The 20,157-nt window shown below is 33.4% G+C and overlaps 1 protein-coding gene across 1 annotated transcript in view; it reads left to right on the plus strand.

Annotated features, from left to right (window-relative positions):
• LOC145243985 (ras-related protein Rab-43-like) overlaps nucleotides 1–20,157 on the plus strand; it is a 144,064-nt gene that overhangs the window by 87,243 nt on the left and 36,664 nt on the right. The window contains exon 2 of the mRNA XM_080107127.1: nucleotides 15,840–16,023. Within this exon, the coding sequence (XP_079963253.1) occupies nucleotides 15,840–16,023 (184 nt within the window). The remainder of the gene's footprint in view (nucleotides 1–15,839; nucleotides 16,024–20,157) is intronic.

Genomic DNA, 20,157 nt, shown 5'->3' on the forward strand with positions numbered 1-20,157 from the left:
GCGTATGCAGTAATCAATGGGATAGTATCATAGTAATTGTTAGTATTGGAGATTTGATAAAGTATCTTACTTAAGGGGGCGGTTCATCAGGAATTTGTTTATGTTGGACTTGAAGACATCCAACAAGCAAATGGAACAGAGTTCCACAGGTGTGCACTTCTAAGAAAGAAGCTTTGTTCATGGAATCTACGTTTTGGTTTTGGCACAGATAAAGAGTGGGGAAAATTTTTGACAGTGGTTTCAGCTAGACAGGTGTTTACCGTGAAAGATTGGCGAGGGGGGGGTGACCAGAGATTGGAACTCAGACGAGCACTTGCCATGGAAGTAATGATAAAATAAAGTAGACTCGCAACGTCTTTCCTGTGGGAGACAGGTTGCAAGGAAGAGAAAAGCGCATCCCCCACTAAGCCACGAAGCCTATTTTGTACTCTGTCAAGGCAGGATAGGCTGTTTTTAGCAGCTCCTGCTCAGATGTGGCAGCAGTACTCCATCCTTGGACGTACTTGGCTTTTATATCGATAGAGAATTGCATCAGCAGTGAGATATCTTCTGGAACAGTAGAAGGATCCTACCATTTTTCCAGCAACCTTGTCAACTGATTTGATGTACGTGTTCCATTTCAGATCAGGAGTACAGGTCAAGCCCAGAAGCTTGTCAAAACATGGAGTTTCCACTAGACGAGAGCCATCCAGTTCAATTGATGCCAAATGGGGATCAGAGCGTTGATGATGTAAAGATAGGAGCTTGGTTTTAGATGCATTAAAAGTAACCAGCCACCTCTTTCCCCATTGCATCACATGCTCAAGATCACAGCTACCATACCAACAAAGTCTACTCTTCCACACATATCTCCCTATACAATCCAGATTTAATCTGCCACTGCGATCATCAAAGCTAAGCCTGTCTTTAAGACTCACATTATGCATCCATTGTATCATTCTCATATCATTTCTCACCATGCAACACATGTCCTCAACTCTAACTGGCCAGGTTTCATTTTCATACTTCATCACACTGTGTACACATGCTTGATAGGCTCTTTTCTTAGTTGATAGTGGTAATGCTTTGCTGTAGTCATGAGGCTATCCTCCTAGGTATTACCTCCGCCTTAAGAGAGGATATGTTCATTCATTATATCATCCTCTCATTTTTAGTGTAGGGTGTAGTATCTGTTTTACGGTTATGATATCATTCCAGACATTACCGCCTATTATTTTAGAGGGGGGGTAGTATCTCTTTTGTTGTCATGAGACCATCCTCCCATGCATTATCTTCTCTTTATAGGGGGGTAGTGTAGTATCTGTTCGGTTGTCATGAAACAATTCTTCCTGACATTGCCTCCTTCTTTGGGGGGAGGGGTAGTGTGCATCAACAAAAAAATGTCACAATCGGTTGTTCATTCCTAAACTCAACACTTACATTATATATCTGAACAAAAATAAAACCTTCATGAATTTAAAGAAAATATGTCAGCACTTGGGTAACGCTGAATCCATTTGCTTGTAGCTTATACAATAAAATCAGTTCTGAGTCAGTTTGCTTTTTTTCTCTTGTCAGATAATCAATTGATTGTTAATTTAACAATTATAACGGATGAGAGCTTAATAACTACTGATTAAAAATGTATTACTCCCATAATCTAATAATGGTGTTTGTAGCCTTTAGAAGACACTTTTGTTTTTCATCTTTTTCTCCACATACAAATCTACACAGACATATTGCTTGACTCTGTTTCTGAAATATCTGCCTGATTTATTTTTTGTTTGTTTGTTATTTTTTTTTTTTGTTTTATACTATATAAAAATAGCAAAGAAATCCGGTGTTCCTATTTACAATGCCTCCCCACGGGACAGAGTTAGACACCAGGGTTGTTTTTTAACGTGGAGAAAAGGAACAAAAATTTAAAATTGTCTCAGTCATGAAGGATTTCTCCTCCACTGACAGAGAACAAGAAATTAAAGTGCATCATCTGAAGAAGATACTACACTTTGATCTTGGTCCGAAGGCGGTGTTGCTCGGGAGTAGTAATTTGAAAACTTTAGTCAGTATTTTATTACTTATTTTTGTAATTTAATATTTTATTTTATTTTGTATAAGGGTCAAATACGTTAAATGAATAGAAAAAAGGGTCCTTGGCCTTCGGAACAGGATCAAAGTGTAGTATCTATTCTGATGTTGCACGTCGCTTTTTCACTTCACTTTTTTGGTCTCGGTTAGTGGAGAAGAAATCCTTCATGACTGATACATTTTTTAGTTTTGTTACTAACCAGAGTGCCCCTTTTTGGGAAGCTGGTCCCCCCCCCCACACACACACATTAAAAACAGACCTTGTGTCTAACTCTGCCCTCGTGGGGAGGCAAGTAAACAACAATAATAATAATAATAATAAAATTAGGGTCAAATATGTTCTAAAATGGAGTAGTGTTGCCACATCTAAGGAGGTATTGCCCTGAACATTCTTTCCTGCCTTGAAAGAGTACAAAACCAACTTCGAAATCTAGTGGGCAAAGTTTTCTTCTCCTTCCTACTACCTTTTTCTCACAGAAGAGACGTTGCCAGTTTTTCTCTATTATATTGTTATTTTCATGGCAGGTTTTTAATGATCCCCTTCCCCCTGCAAAACGCTTCCAATAAAACTTGTCTAGCTACGACCACTGTCAATAATTTCCTTTTCTCTCTCTCTCTCTCTCTCTCTCTCTCTCTCTCTCTCTGCCTAACACTAAATGAAACTTCCATGAACAAAGTTTCTTTCCTAGAATTATCCGTCTATGGAACACAATATCATGGGCTGCTTCTCAGCCAACTACAACATTGTTGTTTTCAAGTCCAATGTAAACAAATTCTTGTTGAGCCGTCCTCTTAAATAATCAAAATTTGCCAGACTAGAGATGCATTAGTAAACAAAAAAACAACAACAAAAAAAAATGCAATACAATAAAGTTGAGAAAATTCCAAAATTATTTTAGAGGAAACAAAAGTTAGATTTTGTCATTAAAAAACAAACAAAAAAAAAAACTAGTTTAGTTATAGATGTTGCAAATCACCAATATCGATTTTAACAATTTTTTCTACAATAAATTTGTTACATATTTAGTTCTCCATAATGGAAGAATGCTAAACACATTGCTATTATTTATCTATTTATTTATTGCAAACTATTATCCGCCTCTTCTAGTTGTTTTTTCACGACGTTTCGGCCAACTATTCCTCTGACCTCGTCAGGTGGTTATCCGCGACGGGATAGGAATGCTGAGTTTCCTAACTGTATCCTCACCAATTACTGCCTTCCATAGTTGTCGTTTCACCATGTTTTGGCCAACTAAGCCTATCGCTGGCTTTCGGTAGGATTGAAACGTTCAGACAATGCTCACCTGGAACTGCAGAGATTCAACGTCTTTATCCACTGCGCTACGACATAATGAAGACCAAAAGAATAGTTGGCCGAAACGTCGTGAAACAAGTATAAAGATGAGGATAATAATCCGCAATAAATAAATGGATAAATAATGTAAGTTACTCATCTCAATAAGAATTCCAATTAATTAAATAATACATTACTATTATACGCATTTATTTTGCAGTTTATATAATGATAAACAAAAACAGTAAAAGAGAAACAAATAATTGAGCCCATTGTTAAATACTGTTTCAACCAGATAATAAATATTTCTGTAACAGTTTTTTTTTTTTTTTTTTTTCACTCCTGAGTTCTTTAATCCTTTTTGGTCACTAACAACTCGATATAATCACAGGAGATTTACGGATTTGCACTCTAGCTTTTAATCTTGCAGCCTTCCTAATTTAAGCTAGCGTCGTCTGCTCTCTCTCTCTCTCTCTTCTTCTTCTTCTTCTTCTTCTTCTTCTTCTTCTTCTCCTCCTTTCACAATTTATATAATCAGTTTCCCATTGTAGAGAATTCTTTTTTGAAACGATTTCATTTCATGTTACACTTAAAATAAATATCTATAATACAGCTATTATTTATTCATACTAGATATTGATTAAAGCTATTTCATGCAGAGATGCTTACATTAAAAAAAATCAATCTACTATTTCATAAAGTTGCTATTAAATTCCTATAGATAAAAATCCTTATATTCCATATTTTACAAGAGCTGTGGAGTTAGTAACCAAAGGGATCGACTTTGACTCCTAATATCTTCTTCCACTAGTAATATATATATATATATATATATATATATATTTAAAGTGATGGTTGTGTAGTTCCAACGAGAGAAAAAATGTATATTTAAAAGAGTGTAGCCATCAACAATTGTGGGTTTTTTTAAAAGGTTTTCATCATATTTTTATTTTAAAATATTTTTATAACGCGTTTCGAGCTTAGGGTGTGCTCTCTTCAGATATTTTCGTAAAAAGTTTTTCTTTAAAATGGGAGTTTGTGGATATGCCTCCGCTGATATTAAATATGTTTTTCATAGTGGTGACTGGTGCGATGCGTGTGTTCAGTGTTTAGACATTCTGTCTCCAGCTGTAAGTGTTTCACTGTGACCGGTCAAAGTTAGTTTCAAAGAGTGTTTTTTAGTCCATATGGTGAAGGTTTTTATGGCTTCTTTAGGGTTCTTTTTTAAAGACTTTCTTTCCCCATGTATAGCATACACTCACACACAATCCCATACGCATACATATATATTCATGTACATGTACACATGCACACGCACACAGGCACACACACATACACACACGTACATACATAGAAATATGTGTAGGAGCATACATATATACACATATACATACCCACCCACACACTCACACACGTACTCGCATACATCCACCGCTAACAATTATTTTTATTTTTTTATTTTTATATATATATATATATATATATATATATATATACACTTTTTTTTTTTTTTTTTTTTTCCCCCTACCAAAACACGCATGTATATATGCGCTTAATCATTCAGACATACGTACACGTACCCACACACACACACAAGTAAGATGGAGAATAATAGGTAGAAGATATATATACACACACATACACGCACATACACACATATATGTACACACATATATGTATGTGCACATACACTCACAAACATCCACATACTATGTAGGCACATACACACACACATGCACACACACAGACATATGCAGGGGCTCACACATACGCGTATATCCATATTCACACGAACACATTTACTCACTCATACATGTGCATACATATGTATATATACATACATACACACACACATACATACGGATGTGTATACACTCATCCACCCATATATATATGGGCACATGCACTCACAATCCCACACACACACACATATTCATACATCCCACCTTATGCATATATTGGTTGAAGTTTCCTTTCCAATCCATGCACATATGCATACATGGATTCGGTCACCCAAACATAAGTGCACGTATACATACAAACAAGATGTAGCATAGATAACAGATGATATATAATTATATATACACGCATACACAATCATATGTGTACACCCACGCACATACACGTATACACACGCACACACGCGCGCACGCACACATACATACGTTTAATTTCTAGTTGTTTGCTTAGTTAAGAGAAATGGTACTGTACTGGGTATGGGCGCGCGCACCCGCGAAAGTTTGCGTGTGCCTTATTGTGCTTTTTTGTTGTTTCGTGTGTGAGGGTGTACACCTACCCAAGCATGCATGCGTGTAAGTGTATTTTGTGTTTTGCCTATTTATGTGTATAATTATGAAGAGACGTTTAAGGCGGGGTTAAACTTTGTTATGAAATTTTTTTCTTGAGTTAGCAAGTAGAAGTAGTTGTCAGTTTGGAAGATGGGCATTATCTCGAATCTGCCTCCACTGCATGCGTGTATATGTTGTGATACATGTAGGTGTCTATTTTCCGCGATTTTGATGTTGAAAGCACAATAAGGCACACGCAAACTTTCGCGGGTGCGCGCGCCCATACCCAGTACAGTACCATTTCTCTTAACTAAGCAAACAACTAGAAATTAAACGTATGTATGTGTGCGTGCGCGCGTGTGTGCGTGTGTATACGTGTATGTGCGTGGGTGTACACATATGATTGTGTATGCGTGTGTGTATAATTATATATCATCTGTTATCTATGCTACATCTTGTTTGTATGTATACGTGCACTTATGTTTGGGTGACCGAATCCATGTATGCATATGTGCATGGATTGGAAAGGAAACTTCAACCAATATATGCATAAGGTGGGATGTATGAATATGTGTGTGTGTGTGGGATTGTGAGTGCATGTGCCCATATATATATGGGTGGATGAGTGTATACACATCCGTATGTATGTGTGTGTGTATGTATGTATATATACATATGTATGCACATGTATGAGTGAGTAAATGTGTTCGTGTGAATATGGATATACGCGTATGTGTGAGCCCCTGCATATGTCTGTGTGTGTGCATGTGTGTGTGTATGTGCCTACATAGTATGTGGATGTTTGTGAGTGTATGTGCACATACATATATGTGTGTACATATATGTGTGTATGTGCGTGTATGTGTGTGTATATATATCTTCTACCTATTATTCTCCATCTTACTTGTGTGTGTGTGTGGGTACGTGTACGTATGTCTGAATGATTAAGCGCATATATACATGCGTGTTTTGGTAGGGGGAAAAAAAAAAAAAAAAAAAAGTGTATATATATATATATATATATATATATATATAAAAATAAAAAAATAAAAATAATTGTTAGCGGTGGATGTATGCGAGTACGTGTGTGAGTGTGTGGGTGGGTATGTATATGTGTATATATGTATGCTCCTACACATATTTCTATGTATGTACGTGTGTGTATGTGTGTGTGCCTGTGTGCGTGTGCATGTGTACATGTACATGAATATATATGTATGCGTATGGGATTGTGTGTGAGTGTATGCTATACATGGGGAAAGAAAGTCTTTAAAAAAGAACCCTAAAGAAGCCATAAAAACCTTCACCATATGGACTAAAAAACACTCTTTGAAACTAACTTTGACCGGTCACAGTGAAACACTTACAGCTGGAGACAGAATGTCTAAACACTGAACACACGCATCGCACCAGTCACCACTATGAAAAACATATTTAATATCAGCGGAGGCATATCCACAAACTCCCATTTTAAAGAAAAACTTTTTACGAAAATATCTGAAGAGAGCACACCCTAAGCTCGAAACGCGTTATAAAAATATTTTAAAATAAAAATATGATGAAAACCTTTTAAAAAAACCCACAATTGTTGATGGCTACACTCTTTTAAATATATATATATATATATATATATATATATATATATATATATATATATATATATATAGTTGGATATGTTTATATATTTGTATGTATAGGATTCCCCCTTAAACTAATTAATCGATGATTATGAATGCTAGGACACAGCTACTAGGCGTAAGGGATCGTGATGTGGGCTATATTTAGATTAATTTAATTTCATACAAAGAGGTGGAAGACGTTCATAAGAATTTCGATTTTTGTGAAATTTTTAGAACCTCGGGATACGGCATTAAAAATTAGTAACAAAATACACTACAGTATATAATACACATGTATATAATCAAATAACATTATAAATAACACCGTAAGGCGAGGCAAATATTGTAACCAGGGTCTGGAAAAATATTGTATTCCACATTGTAACCTGAACCGTATCGTGGGGCCATCGTATCCCTGTGTTTTACTTATCTTGATTTTAATGTTTGTAAGGCTACATAAAAGTGACATAAAACGGTTCTGTTTTGGGGTGAATTGATTTACCTGTCCTGGGATAGGTGTTCTACCAGTAATTTGTTAAAGCTAAGCACATTTTATGATTTATATATATTAGATTAAACGTGACCTGTTGGGTCATAACGACTACTAGCCTTTGTTTGACTTTGATTTCATTCACTAATTCATAAACTGAGATATATCTGTGAAGAAATTCTTGCATAACTAAAAATAAGTTCTTTTACTTTTTTAATTAGGTTTTGATGAATATTAATTACCAGAAGGATTTTTATACATTTTACATATCACTCTTTTCTTCTCCATTCATTCTCTATATTAAACGTCGTAATATCTTTTGTAGGAATATCTATTCGTCCCTGAGGAAAATATCTTACACTATCTAACGAAACATGTATAAAACATAATATAATGAAAATTTAGGCATCTGCTTAAATATAATTGAAAAAAAAGACAAAATTATGGGCGTAAATTGATTCCATCATTTGGTATTTGGAATGAAAACTGTGTACATCATCATCATCATCATCATCATCATCTGTATATTGCAAAATACGATCTGTCATGTATTAACTGTCTCCAAGATCTCCTGTCACTCATTATTTTGTTTAGTTAACTAATTCATCTTAAGGGGCTCACGTTACCACATCATATTGTCAGTGGATTACCTCTTTGTCTACACCAGTGGTTCTCAACCTTTTTTTACTCATGGACCCCTTTTCCCTTTTTTTTTTTTATATCTTGGTGGACCCCTTCATAACTATTGGTCATAAGACAATTTTCTATTTTTCACTCATATAAATTTTGAGGTTTTAATAATCAAAGAAATATTATATAATTAAGCTTTATTTTTAAATGAAAACTAATTTAATGCAAATAAAGTATTCTACAACAACTATAATAATAATAAGTTTTGTTGTTTTGCCTGTGGACCCCCAGAAATATTCCATGGACCCCTAGGGTCCATGTGGACCCCAGTTGAGAACTCTTGATCTACACCCTTCCACCATTCGCACTAGACATGAAGACCAAATGCACATAGATACTGTGATTTTCTTAATGTGGTCTATCGCCTCTTTAAGCTTATGTGGCATTAGTTCAAATTGTAGAATAACATTGAAAAAAAAAAAAAATGATGCGTTTTCTTTATTCACCCTCCATTCTTAAATGTTCAGAATTAAATATTGCTAATTGATGAAGTTTTACCCATTTTAAAATTTTCTTTTTAATACATTTGTTATTTCACTTGTTAATATTGCATGAACTTTGGCGATGGATTTGTCTATCGTGCAATCATTTCTATTGTTATCCTCATACAATCTTTTATAAAAGTTTCCCCATTATTATCGTGAACCATACAGTGTATGTCTTTATGTTCAATCTTCTTGACGCAACATAATATATTTCTTGCAGTAAGATTGACCAATCTCTATTATCTCTTCCAATGTTATGATCTTTTAATAATCACCAATTTCGTTTCTTCTGATATTCATCAGCTATTAACTATAATTTATGTGTGTGCATATATATTAGTCGCCTGTCGTCTCCACAGGGGGAGAAACCAAAGCAGCAAAACTGAAGCTGCCTGCCAGGACACTATAGATACAAATGTAGGCAAATTTGGGCATATTTTATTGGTTTTAAAATATAGGTTCTTTTTTTTTTACCAGTTGTCATAAAATTTTAACCATAGAATAGTATTATATAATCTTCAAAAACCCTGCAAATTTTCATGTAGTTTCGTCCCATAGAACCAAATATAAGAGCATTTCAATATTCAATTTGGTTATGAGTATAGATATATCCATATATATTCATATATAAGATATACCACCCTTTTTTGGCAATTTTATAAGTTCCAAATCTCAGCGACTATTGATCAGAATTTAACAAATGTCGGCTCGTTGGAAAGGTAATGACCTGACTTTTGTAGTGGGTTATGTGAGATTTATCCTTAAGGTCGCACATTAAGGGGATCATCTATCATCCAGAGCCTATTTTTGGCACTTTTTTTACAGCCATAAAATGTTTCAGTAAAGGTGCAGTATCTTTCCACCCTCAAAAGATCTATTAAAATTACCACTATTGTAAGTTTTCAAGGACGCTGAAAATGGAAATAGCGTTTAAAATTCCAGGAAACAAGTAGTTTCCAAGATGTGAAGAAAATTTCAAAAAGTGGGGGATCACTTTTCTATATTAATTTAATGTAAAATGAACACCCACTTTATAGCCACCTTTTTTATACAGGTTTTCGAAGGTGCTGAATATGAAAATAATGTTTATAACTTCAGGAAAGGAGTAGTTTCCAAGATATGAAGAAACTATAGTTTTAAAAAGTGGGGGATCACTTTTCTACATTAGTTTAACTTTAACAAATATTTAATTGTTAAATGAGCACCCATTTACATCACCTTTTTGGAAAGTATAATTTTTTTTAGGGTGGTGTTTATTGTGGCCTGGTAGACCAACAAAAAACCTACCTTGAAAAACTTGTTTTCTATAGGTTTTCAGGTGTGTGAAAATGAATATCGCATTTTAATTTTATGTAAATAAGTATTTTTCCGGGTATCAAGCAAAAATATGTGCAAGCTTGCGCATTCAACAATGGCCACCATTTATAATATAAAGAATGACATTGCTTAATACCTGGAAAAATACTTATTTGTGGAAAATTTAAATGCAGTACTTGTTATCAGCATACCTGAAAACCTATTGAAAACAGGTTTTTTAAGGTAGGTTTGTGTTGGTTTACCAGGCCACAATTACCAATTAAACACTACCCTAAAAAAAATAACAGACTGGAATTTTAAACGTCATTTTCTTTTCAGCACCCTCGAAAACCTATAATAGCGATAATTTTAAAGGATTTTTAAGGGTGGAAAGATACTGCACCTTTACCACTATTTCAATCATTGTCATTTGTTTTCCTAGTTTTGCATATGAATTACAGAATATCTTATATTTCTGCAAAACCTCTGGCCTTGATGGAGGGGAGACTAAAACTTGCTGCTGCAAGGGGAGACTTGATTCCAAATATTTCTTATATGTTATATCTCCCCTCTTTTGAAAATAGGGTATGATTATGAATATTTCCAGTATCACATAAGCCTTATACACTGTGAAATTTACTTTATGTATGAAACCAAAGAAGGAAGATATGACATATGAGAAATATTTGGAATCAATTGAAATATTGGTAAAGGTGCAGTATCTTTCCACCCTCAAATAACCCCTTTAAAATTACCATTATCATAGGTTTTCGAGGGTGCTGAAAACAGACCATTTCAAGCCATAGCAGCAAGTTTCAGTCTCCCTTCCATTAAGACCAGACCTTTTTGGGATATATATAATCTTTCTGATTTCTCTGATTTCTTTCTGTCTTTTGATGAGAAGAACAGCAAGAATAGCATTCTTTGAAACTCTGCAGAATAAGGACTTTGTAAATTGTTTTTTTTTTTAGTACTCAGTCGAATAATAAATTTAATTGTAAATTTCAACTTACAGTTTTAATTTTTTTTCTCTTATAATAAGCTCTACTCTCTATTGTGTATGCATTGAGCTTTATTTATTTGGTTGGGATTAAAATATCTATATATATATATATAAATACTGGTATTTATATTAGATTGAAGTTTACCATTGCTTATATCAGGTAAACACTGCATCTTTTTTGATTTCATTATATGTATATATATATATATATATATATATATATATATTACAAGCTGACCCAACCCTGACAGTTGAAGGTTCAATCTTCAGTGCGAGCAATACTAAGAATATAATTGTGAATTACTTAAGACTTCTACTCAGTCATGGCTGATGGAATGGAAGCATGCTACTGCTGTGGATTAAATAAAAAATTCCGTGCAGATTCCCAAGTTCGACAGAAAGATTCCTAAGTTTCACAAAAGTCGGAGGTTACATTGACCAAAATGTTGTGAAAATGACACTCAAGATGGGAACAGGAGTCCGAATACTTCAAATAATATGAACAACCAATCCTTATTTCAAAAATTCAAAATTGTATCTTTTACTAATGGAGATTATTAAGATCTAATAAGATTACTGGTTCATATAGTCACTAAAATTTATAAAATAGATTGTTTTTTTGATGTAACAGAAAAATAGATTTTCCTGATTATGGTCTACTGTGAATTGAACCCTCGACCATCACAAATAGATTCACAGTGTACAGTTACATAAACCACCGAATGTCTATCGTAAATTGAACCAACATCAATTCATTGACTATCAATCACTTTTTTAAGAGTGCACATTTCTCCACAGGGATAAGAAGAGAAGTGCTAATGGACTATAATTGTAGAAAATCATTCAATACTGAGTGGCATAAAGATGTCACAAAAGCTTCAGTTAATGGTTTTCCATCCATTTGTAATGAAATGTACATGCCAATCATGGTCTTTTTATTCTTTGCTCCAAAAATAAATACAAAAATTATGAAACTGACTGACAGGTGAGAATATGAAAAGAATTTATTAGATTGTTGCAAAAATACTGGTCGATTTGGTTGTTATTTTTGCACAGTTTCATACAAAATCTTACATGTTTGTGAATTTTTGAGATGAGGATTGATAATTTATATTATTTGGATTATTCAGATTACTCTTCTCATTTTAAGTGTTATTCTCATAACTGGTCCTGGATATGATCTTAAACTATATCCGATGGTGAGGCCCCGGCTTGTGGGCTTTGGGGAGTGTGGAGCCACCCTTTAATTTCCATTGCTCCCAGATTCACTCTGACCAAAAGATTTTCTTCAAAATAACTGGATTCGGCATTAAATAACCTGAAAAGGGCTGATATGCCGTAAAGCAAAAACAACCAAAAATATTCTCACAACAATTTTAGTGGATATATGAACTAGTTACTTTGTTAGATCTTAATAACACCTTCAATTGCATCCCAGGCTGAGGTCTCAATTTGGGAGCTTTAGCAAATATGACACCACTCTTTAGTTGCTACAAATCCCAGGTTCAATCTCACCAGGAATTATAGTATTTATCAAGATCCCATCTATCGTTTGCAAACTATTTATTTACAAAAATTTAAGTTTGTACAAAATAAATTACTTTTCACACCATATTTATACAAAACATACGTGCGTTTTGTAAGGATTGGTATGCTATAAAACACAATAACTAATCAAACTTAATGAAATTGTTTTATTATAAAAATTGAATATTTTTTTCTGATTTTCCTAACCCTAGCGTAAGACAAATAAGTGACTGACACCGTGTGCTTGTGGTACGTCAAGAAAGATAACGATGATTAGTTCAGCTAATGTTAAAAGAAAATTAATTTTAAAAAAGCAACAAGGAGGTTCATAGCCCTTGAGCCCCTGGAGGAGCATAGGCCATCTACAACTTTTGTAGATGCTTTTGTAGCAAGGAGTTCTTTTTTACAGGGTGAGGGTGCTGGCCCCACGTCCAACCTTCCCAGAAGGTACATACAGTGCCTAGCCTTTCCAAATGGTCACTCATCTGATACTGGCCAGGTTCAATGTTGCTTAACTTCGGTGATCTGACAAAAGGAGGGAGACCTGTAAATTCACCCTTGTCTGTTCGTCCGTCCACACTTTTCTCGATAACTACACCTTGGAATTTTTCGAAATTTTGCACAAACATTAAACATGATATGAGTAAAAAGTAACAGAAGGAATTTTCCGGGAAAACTCCGGTTGCCCCCCCTAGAGATGCCTTTCGATTTAAAATGGCTAAAATTGACACTTCTGCTTATTCAAAAAATAAAAAGTAAAAAAATTAAAAAAATTGATGCCTTGGATTTTTATAAAACTTTCTGAAAAGTTGTAACTAACTGATTTCTATATAATTTTGTTTGTCTATACTTCATGATAACCCTTGGGTGTGTCCCAGGGGCTCTTTTAGGGTTAATAAAAACACTCCATTTTTTGGACTATTTTACCATATCTATCCAAAATTTTCTGTGTATGTCTATTTAGCAGTTTTGCATGGTGCCGAACTCAAATTTAAATATTTTCAGTCATTGGGGGAATTTTGGGGCTAAATAGGGAGGGGTGGTGGCAAATGATGGACTTAGTAATTTCTTTTTTTTTCATGGTGCAGAACTCAAATTTACATATGTTACATATGTTAAGGCCTAAAACTGCACTGTTTGTCCATTTTCACCAGGATTTGACATCCCCTGTGGACTTTTAGAGCTAAATGGGGGGGGGCAATGCTGAACTTAGTCATTTTTTTATGCCTTGTTCACTGTGCACTCATGAGGAACCATGCATGCTTCACTTGTTTAATCATGATTTGACTTATTTAAATGTCTGTCTGTTCGTCCATCACCATCACGTTATGATATTTTAAAAAAATTTTTTTCATGAAGCCACTTGATGTAAGAAGCTAAAAAATACCACTTCAAGGTAAAAAATTATCCAACTCTAAATTTTAGATGGATAGATTCCTACTTATAGAACAACAATTTTTTCCCCCTTTGCCAGAAATATCGCTCATAGAATGTGAGAACTAAAGAACAAAATAAGGGAAGTGAGAGTTACAAGGCTGGCAAAAGTAAACCAAAAGTTCACTTGCTACTCTTCATGAGTATCTTGGACTCCAAGCTGGGCAACATCAGGCAATGTCTCACACCTGCTCTCCATGCAGTTTGATCCTAAAAGTTGATATCAGTCATATTACATGCAGTCAAATCAGTTCTTACACACCCAATATAGGCCTTCCTCGGTCTAACATGCTTCCTATGCCTGGTGTATCCAGTCATGTTATGGAGTTGATGCAAGAGGTGGCATGCTATACATGACCAAATCATCCAAGACGTTGAGAACGTAAAGCATCCATAATCTCACCAGTTCAAAGTTTCTGATGAAGCACTGCATTGAAGAGATCTTTTTCTCCAGTTTGCATCTGCATATTCACCTGACCATGGCACAGTCACCACACTGATGCTGTTGTAGATAAACACTTCTGATTTGCAACGACCTTGGTATAATGACATGGCCATTATGCCAACGTGGATGTGCTGTTGCATATGTAAAAAAAAAAAAAAATCATTGCGCTATACATATTCTTCATATTTTATAAGTTTTAATGTTAGATTTTTACCAACAATAGATTGCATTATTATTATTATTATTATTATGGATCTTTGGTGTTTATCTGTCACAAAAACTATGTCAAAAGTGAGAATTTATTCTCGAAGAAATTATGTATAAACTGGTAATACCTGGTGGGGTATTAGCTCTGAGCGAGATATGCTGGCTTCCTCCAAAGGAAGGAGTTTACAGGGAATATCAAATTCACAATTAGTCCCGAGCTGTATGTATATCCTGGTCATTGGAAGATGACACACTGTATCTGGATTTCTGAAATGCTTACTGGTTAGAGTTCACGTCGCTTAACTTGAGTGATTTAACAAAAAACAATGTTTCAATGGAATTATGCCATGAGTTTTAATTTAATCTGAAATATTTTTAATATTGATATGAAAAGCAATATTTTTAATGTTAATATTAAAAAACAATATTTTTAATGTTGATATTAAAAAAACAATATTTTTAATGTTGATATTAAAAAAAACAATATTTTTAATGTTGATATTAAAAAACAATATTTTTAATGTTGATATTAAAAAACAATATTTTTAATGTTTATATTAAAACAATATTTTAATGTTGATATTAAAAGCAATATTTCTAATGTTGATATTAAAAACAATATTTTTAATATTTCTATTAAAAAAAATATTTTTAATGTTGATATTAAAAAAAATATTTTTAATATTGATATTAAAAAACAATATTTTTAGTATCAGTATTAAAAGACAATATTTTTAGTATTGATATTAAAAGACAATATTATTAATGTTGATATTAAAAAATATTTTTAATATTGAAATTAAATAACAATATTTTTAATATTGATATTAAAAGCAATATTTTTAATATTGATATTAAAAACAATATTTTTAATGTTTATATGAAAAAACAATATTTTTAGTATTGATATTAAAAGTTACTATTTTTAATGTCGATATTAAAAAACAATTCCATGAAATTTGTAATGAAACGGTGTCTTTTTTGTTTTTTGCAGTTACAAATTTGGGACACTGCCGGACAAGAAAGGTTTCGGACGATCACTCAAAGTTATTACAGAAGTGCAAATGGAGTTATCATTGCTTACGATGTCACAAAAAGATCTTCATTTGAAAATATTCCACGGTGGTTAGATGATGTAAAGAAATATGCAGGATCCAATATAGTACAGTTAATTTTAGGTAAGTATTTAATCTGAATGTATACATATTCTTTTTTCATTTAAACTTTGTAAAAAAAATTATAAATACACCAAGCATCAAAGGAAAAGAAAATAACAACAATTGCTCCTGACGATAATCGGATGCACTGATAGAAAGCGCTTGAGAAAAATATGGCTGAACAACAACTTCTGGGTGCCATTCTATATAATATGCCTGCCGAAATTTATATATATATATATATATATATATATATATATATATATATATATATATATATATATATATATATATATATAATGTTTTTTTTTTTTTTTAGTTTTTGTGAACTTTAAATATTCCCTTTCATCAACAATTTTACTTTGCGAAATTCTTTTTCACTCTAAGGAGAAAAAAAAACAACTTTCGGACTGTTTTTGACAAACATACATTTATCTCTGAGGAGTTGTTTAGTGGACTTCCACTATTCAATGAAACGCATGTAAGATGTACTTCATAAACATAGGAATAAAATATGAGTGAGAATTAAATGTGTCTGGTTTGGGAATAAAATATTACTTTAAACTATAGGCATTACAATAGTTTTAGGTCCTGCGCCTTTTTGGGTAAATCTGTATTTACATAGGCTAATATATATATATATATCTATATATATCTATATATATATATATATATATATATATATATATATATATATATATATATATACCTATTTACTATGCCTCCCCACAGGACAGAGTTAGACACCAGGGTCGTTTTTTAACGTGGAGAAAAGGTACAAAAATAAAAATTGTCTCAGTCGTGAAGGATTTCTCCTCCACCGAAAGAGAACAAGAAATAGAAGTGCAGCATCTGAAGAACAGATACTACACTTTGATCTTGTCCCGAAGGATTCCCTAATTGTAGTCAGCTATATATATATATATATATATATATATATATAGCATTGATAAAATATCACATATCTAGAACATTGTTGCAGGAGATTTATTGATGACTTTATATGTATAAATGATAACGAGGAATTTGAAAAAAAAAAAAAAAAATTTGATATACACATACAGATATACAGATATATTACAGTATTAAAAACCAAAACAACACAAAACAATCCTGGCTTTTATACTTTGCCCTTTTCTTTTTTATATATGTATACTAGCATGGATACCCGGCGTTGCCCAGGTCCACAATGAAGTTCTGTTTGGACACACCTGGTATACTAATGATATTAAGCACTTTTTCATTATTATATATTAACTTCATCGTGGGTAACGTCAATAACCCCACAACAATTTAAAAAATAAAAGATACGGTAATCCTACTTAAAAACGGATAAAAACACGAAAATGTAATTGCCCCCAAACAGAAGTACATTACAACCTCCCCACCAGATATTCCGGCAGAAGGGATGTGAAGAGAAGAAGCTATTTTCCGGATATTGAGCACTTTTTCCTGCCCGTATGCTGGATCCCCCAATAAAAAATAAATAAATCCAAACAACTTTTCTTTCAATCAAAATAGCAGGAAGTGCCCATGCAACTGAAAAAAAAAATGAACTGCTGTGGCCAGCTTCGAATGTGAAATGCAAAAGAGGAGAAAAAGGCAAAAAATTATAGACAATGTCATAACATTGCAAACATAGTTCTAGTCTAATGCACGTGCATGACTTGCAAAAAAAAAGCGACACGAAAAACGGATCCCCCCCCTTCCAAAGTGTGGTCCAGTTGACACAAAATGAATCTTTTTCTAATTTTCACATATTATGCATCTGGAGCATTTTCATTTCAGATGGTACCAGTTTTGACTTGGTTGGATGTTTTTAGCAGACATACAAACACATACAAACACACATACAGATCCCCTTTATATAACAGACTAGCGGGGGATACCCAGCATTGTCTGGGTGTGTTGCGGTGGTTTAGTAAGGGTGGAAATAAAAAGCAGCCCGGTGGGAGTGGGAAAGAAACAACAGGGTGGAGAGAGGTGTTTAAAAAAAGTGGTAATTAGCTAGAACCCATAACGTGAAGGAGGAAAAGAAGGTGAGGTTAAAAAAAAAAGTGGTAGTAGGCAGGCAGGCAGGCTCAAACCCGTAATACGAAGGAGGGGAAGAAGGTGAAAAAAACATAACGCATTAGCCGATGTCGCCATCGCATAAGTAGAAGTTGCGTGCGTTGAATTTAAGCATAGTCAATTGAACGTATGATGATTTAAATGCTTTGCCGCTTTTTCAAACAATTTTGCTTTATATGAAAAAGCCAAACAAACACCTGAGATGACGCCACAAACTCAATCAAAAAAAGATAGAGATGGTGCCCATTTGCGAATCCGAGATATTACGATCTGGTAAGTACGAGAAAACTTCTCGCGGAATCTAACCGACGCGAGAACCCCAATTTGAAAAGCCTTTCGTGGACATACACAAACATGCGCGCCCATTTTGCCTTTTATATATTAGACTAGTCTGGGTGCCCGGAGTTGCCTGGGTGTTTGGAGGTGTGTGTTGAGCAAAAAAAAGAAAACGAAAAAAAAATGGTAGTAAGCAGGTAGGCTCAAACCCGTACCGCGAAGGAGGAAAAGAACGGGGGAAAAAAAACGTGATGACTTTGCTGTTGTGTCCATCACTAAACCAGAAGTGACGAAGGTTTAAATTAAGGCTAGTCAATCAAAAAGAGGGAATGACTTTTGAAAATATAGGCGAAAAAAGTGACCCCCTCCGTGTATAAAAGTGCCCAGTTGAGGGCGAACTAATGAATGTTTTTAGCCAATTTTTCAATATTTGTCATCCAAAGGGTCGAGCTTCAAAATGATACCGATCTTTAGAAAGTCCGTCGCCTCTGTTGAAAGTTTTAGGCAAACATACAAACATACATACATACATACACATATACATTTAAACAGAAAGGTGAGATTTATATTATAGATTATAATAAAGGGACAAGAAACTTAATTTCTATTTCTATTATAGATTATTTATTTATAACTATTGGTTGCTATTAACTTCGAGTTTTATTTATTTATTGTTATATTAGTTGTATTCAATAAGGAATTTAGATTAATATCTATTAATATTATTAATTTAGGTAAAATTTGCCTTACATGTTTATATTATCTAATAGTGTTGTAAATATTTTATTTTTATGATACTATATTATTTCTTAGTTACTATATTTATAGAAAGTAATTTGTTTGAAATGCTTACAACTAATTCATACTTCATTTCTCTGATTTAATAATTAATCTCTCTATCCTTAGGAACCTAATGATTACTAATTTTTCATTAAGACAGAGCAAAACATGTAGTGTTATGTATCATGGGTATTGAAACCTTCTTCAAAATGCTCCAATCAAGGACGTGTATCTAATTGTTTCTCTTGGAATCCTATTTGCTATCCTATTGTTCTATCAAGTATCTTATTGTTCAGAAAGGAAATATCTGATTAGAAGCACCAAAGAAAACTATCTCTGCTGGTTGACTGAATTTCATTCACAATGCTGCTAATTTTATTAATTTCTAGCTCTGTTTCTTTTGTACACATTGTAAGATTTTATTTTCATTATTATTTTAGTCCTAATGAAGCACAAGGTTACTGAAACATAGTTGCATTTGCATATGCCATTATAAATGTTTATATAATATATATTTATAAAGCTCTACCTAGTATTAAGCACTTTTGAAAAAAATACTGGCTTTAGGTTCATTTTATCAATATATTTGAATTTGTTTAATTACTTTTTTAATATATTTACTATAATGTGGTATGTAAGCTACACAGAAACGTTTATATTCAATTCCCGTGAAAGATCACCAGGCTAATTATGTGGCTGTATATCTAAAGGTTGCGTTTATAGCTATTACTAACCAATCAGATTCATTGGTTTTATTGTCCCCTGTCTATCTATTTATTCCCATTACCAATAGGTGTCATTCCCTTTGTTTGAGCTAGATGTTGGTGCTTCCCACTTTTTAACTGGTCAAATGATTAAAAGATGATTTTACTTTGACATATGGAATGAAAGCAATTTCTCTTTCACATTTTTTTCTGTTATCGTTTGCCATCCACTTCTAATGAAATGATTATTATGAATTATGGAATATATATTATGAGCAATACAGCGAGTAACATGTACACATTTATTTATTTCTGTTAACTTCTT

This window comes from Euprymna scolopes, chromosome 22 (assembly GCF_053919585.1).
Source record: "Euprymna scolopes isolate OS-2025 chromosome 22, ASM5391958v1, whole genome shotgun sequence".
NCBI lineage: Eukaryota > Metazoa > Mollusca > Cephalopoda > Sepiida > Sepiolidae > Euprymna > Euprymna scolopes.